The sequence below is a fragment of the Stegostoma tigrinum genome, chromosome 30 (assembly GCF_030684315.1).
Source record: "Stegostoma tigrinum isolate sSteTig4 chromosome 30, sSteTig4.hap1, whole genome shotgun sequence".
NCBI classification, from domain to species: Eukaryota; Metazoa; Chordata; class Chondrichthyes; order Orectolobiformes; family Stegostomatidae; genus Stegostoma; species Stegostoma tigrinum.
Genome location: NC_081383.1, coordinates 24,708,702 through 24,728,287, shown reverse-complemented (window position 1 = coordinate 24,728,287; position 19,586 = coordinate 24,708,702). Strand labels below are relative to the sequence as shown.

The 19,586-nt window shown below is 42.4% G+C and overlaps 1 protein-coding gene across 3 annotated transcripts in view; it reads left to right on the top strand.

The window, feature by feature from the left end:
• LOC125465952 (tyrosine-protein kinase ZAP-70) overlaps nucleotides 1-19,586 on the top strand; it is a 100,465-nt gene that overhangs the window by 47,339 nt on the left and 33,540 nt on the right. For all 3 annotated transcript variants that reach the window (XM_048559986.2, XM_048559985.2, XM_048559984.2), the window contains one exon: nucleotides 17,979-18,139. In XM_048559986.2, coding sequence (XP_048415943.1) covers nucleotides 17,979-18,139 — 161 coding nt within the window. The remainder of the gene's footprint in view (nucleotides 1-17,978; nucleotides 18,140-19,586) is intronic.

Sequence of the window (19,586 nt, the reverse complement as noted above, 5' to 3'; positions counted from 1 at the left end):
AAGTAATAAATTCACCCAGCTGCACAGTAGGATAACTATATTTTTTATTTATTCATGGGATGTGGACAACACTGCTGGGCCAGCATTTATTACCCATTCGTAGTTGCTCTTGGGAAGTGGAGGTGATTGCCTCCTTCAACCATAGTGTTCCATATCCCATCTGGTTTTCACTTCTCCTCCAAGCACCATGAAAGAACATTGGACTCTCCCATGCTCTTGTTTTCCTACACCTACGGCCGCAATTTGCAATATCCCCTTCTCTTTAAACTGCAAGCAAATATGAACCCTCACCTTCTACTTTCTCATTCCACTTTTATGGCAGCTAGTGACCATCTCTTGGTACCCCACAATCTTCTGCCATGCCATTTCTTGTTCCCATCTGATTTTCACTTGGAGAAATGGGAACAAGAAATGGCATGGCAGAAGGTTGTGGCTGGGGCACCAAGAGATGGTCACTAACCGTCATACCAGTGGATTGAGAAAGTAGAAGGTGAGGGTTCACATTTGCTTGCAATTTAAAGAGAAGGGGATGTTGCAAATTGTGGCCATAGGTGTGGGAAAACAAGAGCATGGGAGAGCCCAATATTTTCTCATGGTGCTTGCAGGAGAATACCTGCTGCTCAACGCTATTACAACATTTAAAAGACATCTGGATGGGTGCATGAGTAGGAAGGTTTTAGAGGGACATGGGCCAAATGCTGGCAAATGGGAATAGATAAATTTAGGATACCTGGCCGGCATGGAGGAGTTGGGCTGAAGGGTCTGATTCCGTGCTGTACAGCTCTATGACTCTATGACTGTAAGAAGGAAACCATTTACAAAAAGAAACTAATGACCTCAGTCCTCTATTGGGCTTGCTGCTGAATAGTACAAGATCAACATGTCTGCACTTGTTTTATATATCACTAAGTGTCTTGTCTCCATGGACAAAGGCTCATTAGCCAAAACTTAGCTGTAAAGATGATGAATGATGCAAAGTTTAAATAGGTATAGCACTATTATCATGCTCCAATTTTTGAAGCCCTGCATGCCCTTTATCTCTGACATTTATTAAAAGTAGACCTTTAACAATTATTGTACGCTATTAAAATTTAGTAGTCAAACTTCAAAGCCATTAACCCTAGGTTGTTTTACTTTTAATCATTTTCATTTTCTAAGTCTGTGTGGAGAACAATGTGAAGTACCACAAATGCATTTTTTCACTGCTGAATGTTTATTTGTAAATGCGGTGCGCAGTGTTGCATATTGCTAAATGTTCATGCGTTACTGCAACCACTGCAAACATGTACCATGTCTGGCTGATGTGGTACCCTGAAAAGTTGTACATTAGGGTGAAGAAAGAAGACAATTCTTTATGGGAGAGGGGACGGGAGTCTGAGAGTCTTTTCAACCATCATTGCAATAAAATGCAACTGTCTCACCCTACTGAAACTGGTTGGTTTACAAGATTTGTTGCAAAGAGAGAAAGAAGCAGTATGTTACTGTGAAGTAAAAATGAAAGACTTGCACTTATGTGGCAATTTTTCATGATCACTGGAGGCCTCAAAGCCCTTTACAGCCAAAAAGTTACCTTCAGCAAATGCCCACATACAGCAATATGATAATCATCACAAAATCTGTTTCTTACACTATTGAATAAGTGAAAAATACTGACTTTGTTAGAGACGACAATTTACCTGCTCTCCTTCAAATTAGTGTCACAGGATTCTTTACATCCGCTCAAGAAACCAGACTGACCACATTTTTATGTCACATCTAAAAGACAATACCTCTAAATGAACATTTAGCTTTTGTGCTCCTGAGATGCTGCTTGGCCTGCTGTGTTCATCCAGCCTCACATTTTATTAGCTTTTGTGCTCCTGAGATGCTGCTTGGCCTGCTGTGTTCATCCAGCCTCACATTTTATTAGCTTTTGTGCTCCTGAGATGCTGCTTGGCCTGCTGTGTTCATCCAGCCTCACATTTTATTAGCTTTTGTGCTCCTGAGATGCTGCTTGGCCTGCTGTGTTCATCCAGCCTCACATTTTATTAGCTTTTGTGCTCCTGAGATGCTGCTTGGCCTGCTGTGTTCATCCAGCCTCACATTTTATTATCTTGGAGTCTCCAGCATCTGCAGTTCCCATTACCTCTAAACAGTGCAGATCTACCTCAGTGCTGCACTGTAATCCCACCTAGATGCTTGCTCACGCCCTAGGAGTGGGACTTGACCCCAGAATACTGTGATTCCAAGATAAGATTGCTACCAACAGAGCCATAAAGGAGGCACAACACGAAGCAAGGCTTTAAACAGTACTGAAAACTTGTGGTCCAGAACTTCCCATACCCCTAGCCAAATTATTCGAGTACAGTTTACAACACTGCCTTCTAGCCAACAATGTGGAAAATAACTCAGGTATATCCTAGATATAAAAAGCAGGACAAATCCAGCTCACTCAATTACTGCCCCATTAGTCTATTTGTGATTATCAGTAAAGTGATGCACAGTGTCATCAGCAGTTCTATCAAGCAGCACCTGCTCATCATTAACCTGCTCAGTGACACTGAGTTTGCGTTTCGCTAGCACCACTCACTCAGTTCCTGACTTCATTACAAACTTGGTTCGATCACAGACAGAACAGCTAAATTCCGGAGGTGAGGTGAGAGTGACAGTTCTTGACATTAAGGCCACATTTGATCGATTGTGGCATCAAGGAGCCCAAGCAAATCTTGAATCTATGGGCATCAAGGAGCCCAAGCAAATCTTGAATCTATGGGCATTTCAGGGCAAACTCTCCACTGATTGGAGTCATTCCTGGCACAGAGGGAGATGGTCAAGTTTGGTGGAGGTTAATCATCCCAGCTCCACGACATCTCTGCAGGAGTTCCTCAGGGTGGTGTCTTGGGCCCAACCATCTTCAGCTGCTTCATCAATGACGTTCCTTCTATCATAAGGTCAGAAGTGAGGATGTTCACCGATGATTGCACAATGTTCAACACCATTTGTGACTCCTCAGCCACTGAAGACTTCATGTCTAGATGTAGCAAGATATTGGACAATACTCAGGCCTGGGTTGACAAATAGAAGGTGACATTTATGCTACACTAAAGCTAGACAATGAACTTTGCCAATAAGAAACAATTTAACCACTGCCCTTTGACATGTAATTGCGTTAACATCACTGAATTCCCCCACCAACAATATCCATAGGTTTACCACGAGCAGAAACTGGGCTAGACATATAAACGCACTGGCTACAAAAGCCAGCATACTTCTCATCAACTCAACTCCTCATTACCCAAAGCTTGTTCCCCATCTTCAAAGGTACATGTGAAGAGTATCTTGGAATACTTCCCATTTGTGTGGATGGGTACTGCTCGAAAAACACTCAAGAAGCGCCCAGGACGCCACTTGATTGGCAGCATGTCCATAGACATTCAGTGCTTTCACCAGCAACACTCAGTAGCAATAGTATGTATATCTACAAAATATTTATTGACCTAGCCACCAATGACCACATCCCAAGAGTGAAGAAAAATAAAATGCCTGTAATCGTAGAAGCTTAGGCCTTTTTGTAAAGCCAGAAACAGAAGTCCAATAAAATGTCTCACGATACAGTTCTGGTACAGGGAAATATACTTACCTGATCAGAATTTCACATTTCAAAGCAAATTTTAACTTGCCAAAGTAAGACTTTTGTAATCTGAATCTGAATTAAAATACACATTCTAATGGGACATTGTGAAAAATTAGCATAAATCTGCATCTGACGTTCATTTCCTTTCTATTTCTACAGGTTAAAATGCATAGATTCAAATAACAGAAGAAATAAGTTCAAATGAATGTTATAATTTCATGTAAATACATTGGCTATATTACGCTAATAAAAATTATTCTTGGCGAACTAACGAACATATCTAGTGACTTAACAAAACAAATATTGTGATCCGGAAAATAAGTACCAGCCAAGTTCCCTTACAAAAAGTGCACAACTCAAATGTTGTCTTTTATTTCTCACCAACATGATACATGTCAAGCATTCATCATTCTAATTCCATAATTCCAGGAACTGCTGGTTTTAATTATTGTGAACCAAAGACACAGGCCATTTGAGCCTATTTCATTTTAATGCTTGACATCATCTTCAAGTGCTAGATTAGAGTGAGGTGTTCCATGTGGTGAATAATGCTACAGTAAACATTGATACAGCTATAGCACTGTTGGCTGACTGTATGGGGGTCAGTTTAGCTGGATAATTGGTTTGCAAAGTAGTGTGACACTAACGGCACGGGTTCAATTCACACACTGGCTGGAGTTACTAAAAAGGACTCTCCTTCTCACCCTCTCCCTGAGATGTGGTAGCCCTCAGGTTAAATCACCAACAGTTATCTCTCTCCAATGAGAGAGCAGCTCTATGGCCTGGTAAGACTGTGGTGACTTGAGTGTTAATTAAAATATCTGAATTCAATTCCTCCATGCTGGCAGCAGTAAAATGTTTTCTGTTGTGTACAATTTACAATTGAAACTGAGGCAGAGAGAGATCTTTTCAGTTCATGGCTGTCATTTTTAATGTGATAAATGGGTGGGCAGCAACTGCAAACATCAGCAATTGCAATGTTATCCAAAGCTGATCTGAATAATACAATGTTCTCTTCCATAGAGATGGTGAGTGGGGAAGATGATTGGTTAAGATGGACCTGGAGGAATACTTGACTGTTTCTTGCTGCTTCGATTATTACGTAGTGGGTGAAAAGGGCCGCTGGGGACTTTCTCAACTTTCCAACAATTAAGATCCCTATGTGGCAATTATCAACCACTTTAGGGTCTCACCCAACCACTGCCTGCAGCTCTGAGGAAGGGTCACAGGGCCTGAAACATTAACTCTAATTTCTCTCCACAGAATGCTGCCAGACCTGCTGACTGATCCCAGCAATTTTTGTTCATTTCTGATTCCCAGCATCCTCAATTCTTTCGGTTTTGATTGCCTGCCTTCCTGGTGGGTAAGAAATGCAGCTGGTTTGGCACACTGCCTGCCTGGTTCATGGGAAATACATGTACTCGTGCCAATCTGAGGCAAATCAGGGGCAGGAAAGAGGGGCAAGGCAGTGGTTTTTAACATCTGCATTCCCCACCCTTTTCTCCGAACCCCTGATTCCCTCTCCCTGGAACTCCAACCGCATGAGAAGCGAAAGAAAAAGCTATACTTTCTTGCTGTTGGGCTCCTTGAAGATGAAGCCTCTGATGAGACCGGACTTCATTACAAAGAGTTGCAATTGCTGGGAGACCCTGTTAACTCCGAACAAAGGGGTGGGAGATCAATGTGATGTGGTTTCTCAATGGCAGAAGACAATGATTCAGTTGTCAGTGAACATGCCATTCCCCACACTTAGACTACAAATCAGAGAACATCATCTTAGGCATCTTTAGGCAATAAAGAACAAGCCTTTATTGGTGTGAACCAGCATCATCTTCTGGATCATTCACATTATCAGCTGCCAGGCCTTTTTATTGTTTCATAAGAATTCAACTTGAAATTGAATTGTTTACACATTGCTGCAATAAAAAAGAAATTAATTCAATTTAATAAGCAGGTCATTATTCCAAATTGAAATATTGTTTACAGAAGCACTTAATCACTTTACATTATGTGCAGATAAATTTGCAAACTCTCCCTGTGGATAGAAGCACTTCATCAACTAATTTAACTGCTGAGATCCACCATGAAGATCATTTCACTTGAGGACAGGATCCTGTGATTATTTTGTATTGGTGCGCCCCCTGGAGAGTCAGTTTTGCAAGAATTCAGATGTAAATAGGATGAGATCATTGTGACGGAAATGAAGCTGACATTTTGAATCTTAGTTTTGTGATGGTTGCCTTAAGAGATGTGTTGCTGTTTTTCCAAGTCTTGAGGAGGCAGCCAAGCCACACTGAAAGAGGAGGTGGGGGGCTGGGGAAGGTAGGTGGACTGGTGATTAGTGAGTGCAGGTAGGCTGGGGTGGCGATTTGGTGGTCTCAACCACATCTCTTGCATTTCCCACACTTCTGCCCTCACATCCCCTCCCCACAATGAAAACAAAGACAGAATCCAGCTTGTCTTCACATATCACCCAGCTAACCTTCATATCCAATGTGTCATTGTCCACCATTTCTGCCACCTGCAATCTGACCCCACAACCAAGGATATATTCCACCCCCACACATCCCTGTCAGCCTTTCATAGGGACCACTCCCTCCGCGACTCCTTCGTCCGCTCCAAACTCCCCACTAGCCCCACAACCCGGCACATTTCCCTGCAACCGCAAGAGGTGTTAAACCTGCCCCTACACCTGCCCTCTCACCTCCATTTAAGGCACAAAACAAACCTTCCACATTAGACAAAGGTTCACCTGCACATCTGTCAGTGTGGCTGACTGCATCCGCTGCCCCCAATGTGGCCACCTATATGTTGGTGAGACCAAGCAGAGGCTCGGAGATCGCTTTGCAGAGAACCTGAGCTCCCTTTGCAACAAATGACAACACTTTCTGGACGTGAACCATTTTAACTGGCCCTCCCACCCCCTGGGAGGGATGGACATGTCCATCCGGGCCTTCTCCAGTGTCACAATGACACCATCTGGAAAATAAAGGAACAGCACCTCATATTCCGCCTTGGGATCCTAACAACCCAATGGCCTAAACATGGATTTCACCAGTTTTAAAATCTCATTCCCTTCCACATCCCATGACCAACTTTCCCTTTCATCCCAACCTACTGGACCTGACACAAGATAAAAAAGTGTGGAGCTGGACGAACACAGCAGGCCAAGCAGCATCTCAGGAGCACAAAAGCTGACGTTTCGGGCCTAGACCCTTCATCAGAGAGGCTGATGAAGGGTCTAGGCCCGAAACATCAGCTTTTGTGCTCCTGAGATGCTGCTTGGCCTGCTGTGTTCGTCCAGCTCCACACTTTGTTATCTTAGACCGGACACAACCTGTCCATCTTCGCTCCCACCTATCTGCTCCTCTCACCTTACTGACCAATCCCTACCACTGCCTATCTGCACTCATCTATCACCATCCCACCTACCTTTCCCAGCCCCAGCCCTCCTCTCTATTTATTTCTGAGCTCCCTTCTCCCTGCCCCATTTCTGAAGAAGGGTCCCAATCCGAAACGTCAACTTTCCTGCTCTGCTGATGCTGCCTGGCCTGCTGTGTTCCTCCAATCTTTCTACATCTACTTTTTCAATCCCCTCTAGTTCGACTCCCTTTCATTCTTCTAAACTCCAGAGAGTATAGGCCTAAACTCCTCGCTGTCTCTTCATAAGACAAACTTCACCTCTGGAACCAATCTCATGAACATCACCTGAATCGCTAGAACGCAACTACATCCTCCTCCATCTAAATACAACTGCTGCCAACTTTTAAACTATTCCATGTGGGAGTGAGTCCATAAACCCAACACTCTGCATCAAATAAAGTTTCTCTTGAATTTCTTAGTGTACAGCTTGTATTCAGAGGGCTTCAGTTCTGGTCTTCCTTTCAGGTGGAAACCGTTTTCCATATCTATCAGACATTTTCATAATCTGAACTCAATGTGGTTTTTTTTAAAGTCCAGAGAGAAGACCATTGATTTGTTTAGTCCTTCTTAATACATATAATCCCTTCATTATGGTATCATTCTTAGAAATTAAATCTTTCACTTTTAATCCCCTTGCATGAATTCTCATTGATCTTCATTGCCAATTTTATGCCTATTTTGCACTTTTATTTTCAGGCATAAATAGCTGCATCTCCAATTTCAGTATTTCACCTCTAACTTCAAATATGTTAGGTGAATAGTTGACTGCAGTGAGAACCTGGTTGAGCGAGTAGTTAAGGGTATTTGTCCACTATCCAAGCATAAAAGTGATCAGTTCAGTCAACCATTGAGAAAGAATGTTGTTAGCCATCTGGGGATGTTTGCACACCATACAGATGCATAGGTTCCTGCCTTCTGTGGTCATTGATCACTCATTCACGCAGATTTGAGTACAGGAGCAGGAATGTCTTGCTGCAGTTGTACAGGGTATTGATGAGACAACATTTGGAGTATTGTGTGCAGTTTTGATCTCATGATTTGAGGAATGATGTTCTGTGTGTGGAGCAAGTGCAATCAAGTTTTACCAGGCTGGTCCCAGGGATGGCAGGACTGATGTGTGACGAGAGAACGATTCAGTTAAGACACATTCGCTAGAGTTTAGAAAAAAGAAACATAGTTATAACCAACATATTGAATGTTTTCAATGAGGAGTAAGATATAGTTCTTTGGGCTAAAGGCGTTAAAGGGCATGGGGAGATAATGGGAACCCTAGCTCCTTTTTCTATGTTTTTATTCAGATAAAAGCTAGCAAGATCTCTAATTGCAGTTCTGGCATTGTTTCTTTGAGATGGCAGGAATTCTTCATGGTGACAATTCAAAAACACAACATTCCCTAATGCTCCATGTCAGGAATGTTTCTGATCTCTGCACTGTTTCTTACCAACATTCTGAAGATTAATAACTCTCTGGTGACACTAAATCCCAGCCGGCTGTTCAAGAAGTGTGATTTAGACCCCAATGCTTTCAGTGATCCCTTCACAATAGAACTTACAACTTCCCATTACCTTCTGAAGTAATGAAAAGTTTAAATACACTCTCCAAAATCTGAGCTGCAGCCTCAAACTGACCTTTCCTGTGCCTCACCGCATAAATCTGCTCCTGCACACTCAATACACACAGACCACCGTTATGGGTCTACATAATAGGTCTCCTGTATCCTCCAAGAACAACCCGGCAATAGGTGAAAAGGTAATAATAATCTATCTGTTCTTTCCTATTCATGATCTTCAGGCCGTTTAGCATTGTTTCTGCAGGTGCTTGAAATGAAAATCCAGGCAGAACAGTGTGGAGAATGGAAAGATTTTCCTTTCCCCTTGCAGAATTCATTTTTATGATCTTGGTTGAGATTAGTGAGCCTTTTATTGGAATCTGAAAACCGAGGTATCTATGAACAGAATAAAACTTTGATATTCACTGTAACAAGAGAGAGGTGATAGATTACCATAATCCTCCATACAATGGGACATGTAGCACTCAGATAAGAAGGATTGCCTCTACATAGATCCCATTCTTTTCATGTATTTCTCATTGTTGGAAAAACATAGACAGAAACATATTCTGAGGCACTTAGGAAATGTTACTTTAATAAGATGAACAGGCAAAGAGAATCTCCTTTGGTTGTGAGGTCAGTAGTAATGCTTTATAACTTTGAAATTGGCAGCATGGTGGCTCTGTGGTTAGCACTGCTGCCTCACAGTGCCAGGGATCCAGGTTTGATTCTAGCCTGCTTCCTGGTTCCACACTATAGGGATTCTGTGACCAAGGCACTAAGTAAGGTTAGGAGAATTTTTTTGTTCAAAGCATGGAGCATTTAGTCTCATGGACTATACAAGGCACAAACCATTGTAAATTGGGTATATGTTTAAAGCACAGGAGGCTACAGAGTTATGGTGAGAGTGTGGGGTGGTGGATTAGTCTTGGAACGCTGTAGGAATCAATGGTTAGAGATACGATGAGCTGGGCTATAAATTTCTCTGACTTTCGTCAGTCTACCTCGGTGACCTTCAACTTCTACCAGAAGAGGGAGCCATTGTCTACTTTGAGAATCCACAGCAAAAATTTTCAACATTCTGTATTGACCCCGTTAGAATTGTCACACCAGTAGGAATGGTGCTTCTGGTAAGATAAAAAGAAAACTCCAGCATTCACATTGAGCTACAGTTCTAATAAAAAAAAAGTAGCTGTAAATTTATATCCAATAATTTCACTGTTTAATGTTGAGCACGCAGGAAAAGCTGGAAGATAAATTCAATAGTGCTTGTTTCACACTGTCATTCTTGTCTTAATTTATTCAAATTGTTTTGTTTCAAAATATTGGACAAACTATTCAGAGGTCCCTAATATCTGTAATGATGACTTGAAATGGTGATGACAGAATCAGAGAAATTTTAAGCTCTGTGGAAGAGGCCTGTGTCAAGTTATCCTGTGCATGCTGATTATTTCCAATTGTGTACAAAATACAGTAACAATTAGAATCATAGAGTTATACAGCATGGAAACAGACCCTTTGGTTCAAATTGTCCACATTAACCAGGTATCTGAAATCGACCTAGTCCCATTGCCACATTTGGCCCATATCCCTCTTAAACTTTCCCATTCACGTACCTATCCAGATGTCTTTTAAATTTTGTAACTGTACCCACCTCCACCACCTTCTCTTGAAGTTCATTAGAAGCTATAAATAAAAATGTTCTAGCAGGGTATTTAAAGAAAATCAAGACAATCAGGCAGAGTCAATATGATTCGATGAAAGAGAAATCACAATTGTTTGGAGTTCCCTAAGTCCCATGGCTATTTTAGTCAAACTGATTTAAATGTGCTACAACACACTTTTGAGGCAGGAGGGGCTTGAATCTAGGCCTCCTGGTTCAAAGGTAGGGCATTATCACTGTGCCACAACAGTCCCCTTGAAGTCACATACCTTGAGGTCTGCATTATTAGTTGTATCTGTCCATGTTCTGGGTGATAATTCACTGCCTAAACTTACAAAACATGTCCAAGTCAGGGTATGTCATTCCCATTTCAGTGATAGGAGGCCTCACAATTTTGAGTCCCCATCTTTATTTAAACCTGTGCTGCGGGGCATGATTATGCTCCTAGTGCAGCTTGCTGAATTGAAGACTCGAGGTCGCTGATGAGGGAAGTTGGGCAGACATAACCATATTGTTAACAGCAGACAAAGACAATCAAAATCAACACCAGCTTACTTATTTTGTCAGTGCTGTCAGGGATTTTCCACACAGTTGGTCAGAAAAGAAAGTGAGAGACAACAGGTTTGCAATAGTTAAAAGCACTAGAGCTAAGTTGTGGGCTGTAAACTGGAAACTTCCCTGTTGTTTATCCTGTAATGTGTTTGAGATACAGCAGAACAGATTTCACAATGGCAGAGTTTCTGCTGCCATATGATTTAAAGAAATAGCAGTCATTAGTCTTCTGTAAAAACAAAATTCGGGACAATTTAATCAGAATCGTTTAATTATATTCAGATGAATGGACTTTTACATATCAATGTGCTCAGTAAACCCTTTTCCAGGTTGTAAACATGAGGTTATTTTGTAGTCAGAGAGAGATTTTCTGTGTAGGTCTGAATTGTGTTTTTGAATTTTCACCTCTAGTTTCACCATGTGATCTATCTCGTCATTGTTACAGACCCCAATTCCATCAACATGGTCATTTACCCAAACTAGTCGCTGTTCAGAAATAATACTCACTGTTGTGAAGTATTTGGAACTGATTCCAAAGCAGATTGAACCCAATTTGGGAAGTATCTGCAGATATTTTGCTGCATAGTGGGATGACAGAGGGACAGCGGGGGAAAAAGAGAGCACAGTGTCCCTGTTCATATTACTCTTGCAGGTTGGATTGGGCACAGGAGGCGATGCAGCATAGATTCACCTGTAGAATCATAGAGCTTCAAGTTAAATCACAGGCAGGATTGAAAACAAAATACTGCCACTTCTGGAAATTTGAAGTAAACACTTAAAATGCTCAGCTGACCCAGGCAACATCTTTGATAAATAGTTAATTTCTGTTCTGGTAAAACTTCATCAACCTGAAGCATTAACCTATCTCTCTCTCCCTACAGAAGGTATCAAAACTGCTGGATATTTTCAGCATTTTTTTAAATCTTAAATTATGACAAGTTACATAAACACTGCTTGCATTGAGAGGAATACAGGGTTGTTTAATAGGGGTGTTTGAAATGACAAAGGGAGAATCCTGAACAAAAGGACATAATCTTAACATTAGTGCTCGAGCATTTTCACACAAATGGCGGTGGAACTATGAGACTATCCCCTTCAATAGGCTGAGGGCACTGGGTGAATTACAACTTTTAAGACAGAAATTGATATATTTCTATTACAATGAGATGTGATCTCTTACTATTCAGTTTGTAGAGGAAACTCTGCCCCTCTATTCATCAGTGTGGAAGCAGGCCATTTGGCCCGTCGAGTCCACATTTCTCCACTGAAAAGCATCCCCGACCCACACCCCTGTCCTATCCCTGCAATCCTGCATTTCCCATGGCTAATCCACCCAATCAACACATCTTTAGACTGCGGGAGGAAGCCGGAGCACCCAGAGGAAACTGATGCAGACACAGGGAGAATGTGAAAACTCCATGTGCACAGACACCCGAGGGTGGAATTGAACTGTGGTCCCTGGTGTGCGAGGCAGTAGTGGTTAATTCTAGTAACCGTGAGCTCAGTTAACTTACTTTCCTGATCATCCAGAATTGTGTGACAACTGCAGCACATCAGCCTTCCTATGTTCAAAGACTTTGTGTGCAAAGTCCTGCAATGAATATGCCTTATCCTCATTGCTGCACACCCAAACACACATTCCCTTTTCATTGCTCTGAGTCCCAACTTCAACCTCAATCTGACACTGTGATTTTGCCTTTGGGTTGCAGACAAACATCTATCCAGAGAACTGGGATTTGCACTTGCAGCACAGACACAGCAGTATTTATGCCTCAACTATTTCCGAAATGGAATTCAGTTTTGTCGAAAGTAAATCGGAAAGGGGAGAAATCCCTGGCCTTCATTCCACCTGTAGCTCGCTCAGGTATAGACAATGATATAAGGAAACAGGGCATTTACAATCTCCCAGTCACATCCCACAGTGCAGCTAATCATGCCTGTCATGAATATCTTGTTTAAGCATAGAATTTGCAAAGCTTAAAGACAGACTCAGGAATTCCTCTAATTTCACTGATCCCCAAAAATGAGAAAGCCAACAAAACCTTAAAATTGAATTTTGGCTCAATATATGAAATTAAGGAGCACTTTTAATGTTAAATTTATCTTTGATTTCTTTTGATGCTGGTACCTGGAGAGATGTGTTTGTAATTTAAATTTGAAATGCATGATTATTTTGACGAGGAGATGTTTACTGGCTAGTAGAGGATCCTTCATCCCTAATCAATCAGATTTTTAGCACCAAGTGTCCCCAGCTGTTCCATTAGTGAGTTACAATGATGCCACCAGATGGCCAGATTCAACCTTGTTATGTTGAGTCTCGATCAGATTTGGAAAGTTCCACGAGGAAATAGGCTGGGTGCTTGTAGGTGACCCAGATACAAACATTCCTGGCAGTGCCAGGGACCTGGTTTTGATTCAACCCTGAGGTGTCTGTCTGTGGAGTTTGCACATTCTACCTGTGTCTGCATGAGTGTGTTTTGGGTGCTGTAGTTTCTTCACACAGTCCAAAAATGCACAGATTAGGTGGATTGGCCATGCTAAATTGCTCCATAGTGTTCAGGGATGTGCAGGCTGGGTGCATACAGCATAGAAAATGCAGGGTTATTGGGATCGGGTAGGGGGGATTGGTCTGGTGGCTCTTCTGGGGGTGGGGTAACAAAATGTGGAGCTGGAAGAACACAGCAGGTCAAGCAGCATCTTAGGAGCACAAAAGCTGACATTTTGGTCCTAGACCCTTCATCAGACCCTCCAGCATTATCTCCAGCCTCACCTCAAACCCGATCCCCATCTCCTACCTACTGACCTCATCCCGCCCCTTGATCTGTCCGTCCTCCCCGGACTGACCTATCCCCTCCCTACCTCCCCACCTACACTCACCTCTCCAGGCTCCATCCCCACCTCTTTAACTTGTCTGTCTCCTCTCCACCTATCTTCTCCTCTATTCATCTTTGATCCGCCTCCCCCCCCCCACTATTTATTTCAGAACCCTCTACCCCTCCCCATTTTCTGATGAAGGGTCTAGGCCCAAAACATCAGCTGTTGTGCTCCTGAGATGCTGCTTGGCCTGCTGTGTTCATCCAGCTCTACACTTTGTTATTTCGGATTCTCCAGCATCTGCAGTCCCCATTATCTTCTGGGGTGGGGGTGTGTGGTCAGTATGAACTTGACAGACCCAATGGCCTGTTTCCAGACTGTAGGGATTCTAAGATCCCTAAATTTTAGAATCAAACACATGGGGCCATATATTGGGTCAGGGTTTTGTTTGACCAACAGTTGGCAGGTTCTGGGGTTTGCTGCCAGCAGATGTCCAAAGTTTGCCTGCCATTTACATGCTCTCCTATTTACCCTGCCCAATGGGCACTGACAGAAACAATAATGACCTAATTACTAGGCTTGTGTCTCATGGACTTTCAGTCCACACATGTTCTGCACTGAGCTTATTTTTGGCTTTATGGAAATCAATACATCACAACCAAATCAGACATTTTCCAGTATTTTACACTACTCGGTAACCCTCAAAAACCTCATCTTTTTTTTGTTCAAGATGTTGGTTTTTCAGCATTTTAATAAAGGAAGTGAAGCTAATCTTTTTTTCTTTAACCCCCAAGTGTTTTCATTGTATGTTTTCTTATTTCACCCTGCGTTAGCCAAAATCATAATATCACTCCCAATTTTAAGTGAGGGGCAAGTTTTATTGGGAAATATTTCTACATCATGCACAATGAATGATTTAAAATAAAACTCCTGGCCTCATTTACAAGTCATTAACCAACAGCTACCTTATTTGCGCTCAGAAGTCAATAAGAAGAGGTGCAAATTCCCATGCGTGACCCCAGAAATAAATTCATAAAAATAAATAGATTAGCATTTTAGTGGGGGTGTGGTGGGGGGGAGCTTCTGTTCCCATTCTCTCTCCTGTATGGCTCTGTGACTGCATAAGGTGGGTGAGTTTCTGTCTGGGTGGTAGGTATGAAAGACTGAATCCATGAGCATATCTGGAGCTACTAGAGGGTTTGCATGGACCTTTAGTGTACGTCACCAGGGTTTCCTCAAAATTAGTCTACAGCTGAGACTTGCACAATATTGCGCAGCAATGATTCTTAGAGCTCCAGAAACAAGAAACTGATGGGTCCTCCGCACCCTTCAAGAAGAGACCCCAGCAGCCAAACATTTAGCTGTCGGGGGTGCCTGAGAAAGCAAGACTCAAGTTTGGTTAATGTGCCAAACTCCACTGAGAGCTACATCCACACACAACACCCCTCACCATTGCAGCATAAAGCAGACCCACACAGACAACAGAGATAATAAGAACGGCAGATGCTGGAGAATCCAAGATAACAAGGCATAGAGCTGGATGAACACAGAAGGCCAAGCAGCATCTTAGGAGCAGGAAAGCTGACGTTTCGGGCCTAGACCTGAAACATCAGTTTCTTGCTCCTAAGATGCTTCTTGGCCTGCTGTATTCACACAGTCAACAATTCATCTCCCTCACTCCTTGTCTTCAAATTCTTGTCCTCCCATGATTCACAAGATGAAAATCTATTTTGCGTGTTGCCAGGCAAAAAGTACATAAGAGGTGGCAATAAAATAAATTATACTGTGGAGAGCCCTGAATCAGAAATGAGACTATGTAACGTTGCTAAAAGCCTAATGTTCTTGTGTAACTAAAACACAGCACACACTCGCCACCCCACACACACACACACACACGCAACACACACACACACACACACACACACACACACACACACACACACACACACACACACACACACTCTCTCTCTCTCTTCCATTCCCCCCCCCCCCCCACACACACACACACTCTCTCTCCCCCCCTCACTCTCACAAACACACACACGTGAATCTATGGGGTGAGCTTGTACTTGCACATACATTCTATTTTGTTCAAAAAGCATACAGTCAGTATGATGGTTTATAAATTCCTACTTTAGATATAAAACCAGTCTGACTCCAAACTAAAACACAAGCAGATTCTAAACAAGGCTTTGTCTCACACCTAACAAGCATTGTCTGATCTAAATGTCATCTCTTCCTTACACTGATAAAACCTTTAGTTTTCTCCGGGCAGTGACCTTAAAGGAATTTGGGGATTTACATACACATTTTAATTAATTGAAACCTTCTAACTGATTAAAGATTTAACAGCATCTTAGGTTCATTTAGTACACCCTCATCAGTGGTGGGACCTGATGAACTTTTACTTCTAACTTGTGTCTGATACTACCTTTCTCACTAACACTTGAGGAAGGAACGAAGCTCCAAAAGCCTGTATTTTCAAATAAACCTTTTGGACTATAACCTGATATTGTGTGTTTTCTGACATTGCCCACTCCAGCCCATCACCAGCACCTCCACATCTTGTGTAACTAGAAATCCTTTTGTGTCTCCTTACGTAATACTGCCCATGAGTTTTCACCAACATGAGGGGCAGCCTGCTCAGACCTGAAGTCTGACTGCCCACGAGGTCATGGCCAGCTGATGGCTTTTGGGATTGGGAGGCAGGAAAGACTTCCCTGTTTGCACTTGTGCAGCAGTAGCTATCAGGACAGGGGGAAACATTTATGACTGTTTGCGGGAGTTATGAAGAAGTCAAGGTGCTTTGAGCATTTTCCAGTTCTGTGCCCTCATTCTTCATTTTCAGTGGCTCGCTTGCAATTCCCTCATGAAGTAAGAACTGGAGATCACTCTGCTACCTGCCAAACAGGCTCTGAAGTATTTAGGCTTTTTTTTGTCAGTTAAGTGGCATTTTAATCATGCGAGGCGCAGCTGAGGACAGTCAGATACTTAATGCACTGCTTCATCCACTGCTGCATGCTGCTCACAAGTCTTTGTATGGAAGTAGACTTCATTGTGAGGGACTGAGACATCTTGGCATTGGTAGACGATACAGACACCTCCATTCACCCTCCAATCATACACTCTGAAAGATCAATAGAACTGCATACACTTTCTACTGCTGCTCCAGAATACCAGTTTCATCAACATCCTTAAAAGCTCACCATGCACCCCAGCTAAGCAGAGCTTGGAGGGTCAAGTATCTACTGCAGGAACTGAAACAGATTGCTGTATCTGACTCCAAACCTGTGCTTCGTCATTTCTTAAACTGGATTGTATATACACTGAATACAAGCTCCTTGCACCTTGCATACTAAATTTCACAGGCAAGCTGCCTCCACTTGGCCAGATCTCTCCAATTTAATTTTGTAGACAACAACCCAAGGTGGACTTCCATCCATCCCTGGGAAGACCTTTCCTCTCACGGAATTCCAGACCAAACAGATCTTGGAGGCTCTGCACAATGGCAGCACCAAGCAGGAGGGATGGCCATTGGTTGCACTGCTGGTAAATCTAGGAGGGGACAGTCAGTGATGAAACTAGACATTCAGTCCAAACTGTCATACCAGCCAGGCCGATGAGAATTACTGATGGAGAGGAGGAGCATTCTGGAACAGAAAAGGGCAAAGGATGGATGTGTGAAAGCAAATTGGTGTCAGTGGACCCACGGTTGACATAGGTAACCCCAGAGGGAAGCCTATTCAAATGGAGAAATGCTGAGATGAAGCCCTTAATCAAGGAATTAATTGCCAACTTTCAGGCCTTAACTGAGCCAAGGGTGGACCGTCCACCCATCACCTCCACTACCTACTATCCATGAAATCATAGAGGGACTGATGGATGGACTGGTGTTGGGCACTCAACCAAAGGTATGCGCTTGTGGTGTCCGACTCACCAAATCACTGCCTGCCTCAGGAGCTCCTTTGAGTTTCATGTGATTGAGCAGATGGAGGATGTACAAAAATGCTGAGACGGTGCTGAGTGATCTCCTGAGAGCAGTTATCGTCCTCCATTAATATCATCTCCTGAATGCTATCTGTAGGAATTGTAGCAGATGAAGCAAATGATTTGCAGCTGGACAAGTCGATTCAAATCAGGACTCTTTAAATATCATACAGGCTGTATAATATCATTTTCTCATCAGCTAGCTGGGAGGCCATCATCTCCGTTCTGTCAAGTCCAGGCATGCCAAAACCTACACTTCTCCTGCACCTCTTCCCAAAGGGTGAAACCCACACTTCTCCATTGATTGGCAGTCTAAAGTGCTTGCTATTTATGTGGGATTAAATTTTAATGGAGTTTTATTCTGTTGTCCTTTTCAGGGTGAGGCACTGGAACAAGCAATTATCAGTCAAGCTCCACAGTTGCAGAAGCTGATTGCAAGCACTGCACATGAGAAAATAGCATGGTATCATGGACCCATTAGTCGTGGAGATGCAGAGCGTCGACTCTACTCTGGTGCACAGCCAGACGGGAAATTTCTGTAAGTTTTGCCTTTCCTTCTTATATTTTCAAAACATTCTTAAACAATAGGATTAAACATGTTTTGGGTTAGATTCTGAGGGATCAGTGCTGTGACACAGTTGCTGCAGCGCAGGGTCTGCCTACACAACTTCATTTGTAAAAACAGGACAGTTCCATCAAAACTGCATGATCCATACAATTGGCAGGCTGCTTACAATAGTGGTTATGAAGCCTGGACACAACAGATGGAATTGTATTGTCCCAATGTACCAAAGTCCATTGTATTACTATCATGTGATGGATATTGGAACAGCAGCAAAAGTCCTAAGATGACGAAATGGAGGAAAGCCATGTGAGCCAAACAAGCAGCACAACCAGCATGTATTCTAAGCCTCTGACACCATCCCCACAGTTATCAGTGTCTGACTTTAAACTCCTTTCACAAGCCATTCGGCCAGTGTGTGTATGAGTTTTCTCTTCTCCTAAAAGAAGTATTCAGGTCACTCCGAGTGCATGACCACTATGTTCAAATGTGGTTTCCAATGAAAAACGGATGCTTAAAGACACTTCTAATGTACCACACACCACAGATGCATGCATCTGCGATGCAAAATATTTGGGCCAGTATTTCCAATCCTTGTTAGGTCAAATAACAAATTGACGAGGAAGCCAGGAGGGAACTTAATGACATTTATTTTAAAGAATGGGGAAGATTACAGAGGAAGATTGCAGTAAATATTCCAACGTTCTTCCTCATTTGCTGAACTTCCACAAATAAAAATATGTCTAAGTCCAAAAATTTCCACTAAAGTTGTTGGCTTCAGTTTGCTCTGGTGGAACAACACAGAATCAGCAGAAGTGATACACCAAGAGAAGCTTTGAAATGGTATACAGTTACAAAGAGCACTTGAAACCAACAAGGAATGGGAACAAAGGAAGTCTCCTAAATGAGTAGGGCATGCAACTGGAAAAAAAGGGAAAGATATTTACATAGGTTTTTGCAGAGTGTGCATAAACAAAACTGGAAACATAAAAAGAGGGGAGAACTTCTAAAGGGGCAACAACAAAAAAAATAAGCAATTGACCCTTAACTATAAAAAGAAAGATTGCAAGCTGACGATCTGAAAGAAACAAACAAAAATCATTCTCGATTGCTTAAAAGACAAAATTCAAGCATTTAAAACTAAAATATGGAGAATGTATTTGAGACAATGGGTGATCTATCATCCAGGTATTAAAGGATCCTGCCTAGATTGTTGCAAATCTGTTTATACTTTTGCATAGTTTAAAGAAGAATGTATTATGCACATCATTTAGGTGCTAATTTCTGATAGTTTGCCTCCTAGGAATGTTGAGTGAAGTTTGAGAATAAACAGAAGGGACTCTGATCAGAATGTTTGCAACATCTTAGGTTACAGAAATTTCTTGGAGTATGACAATGGTTCCAATGTAGCAGTCCACTCAAA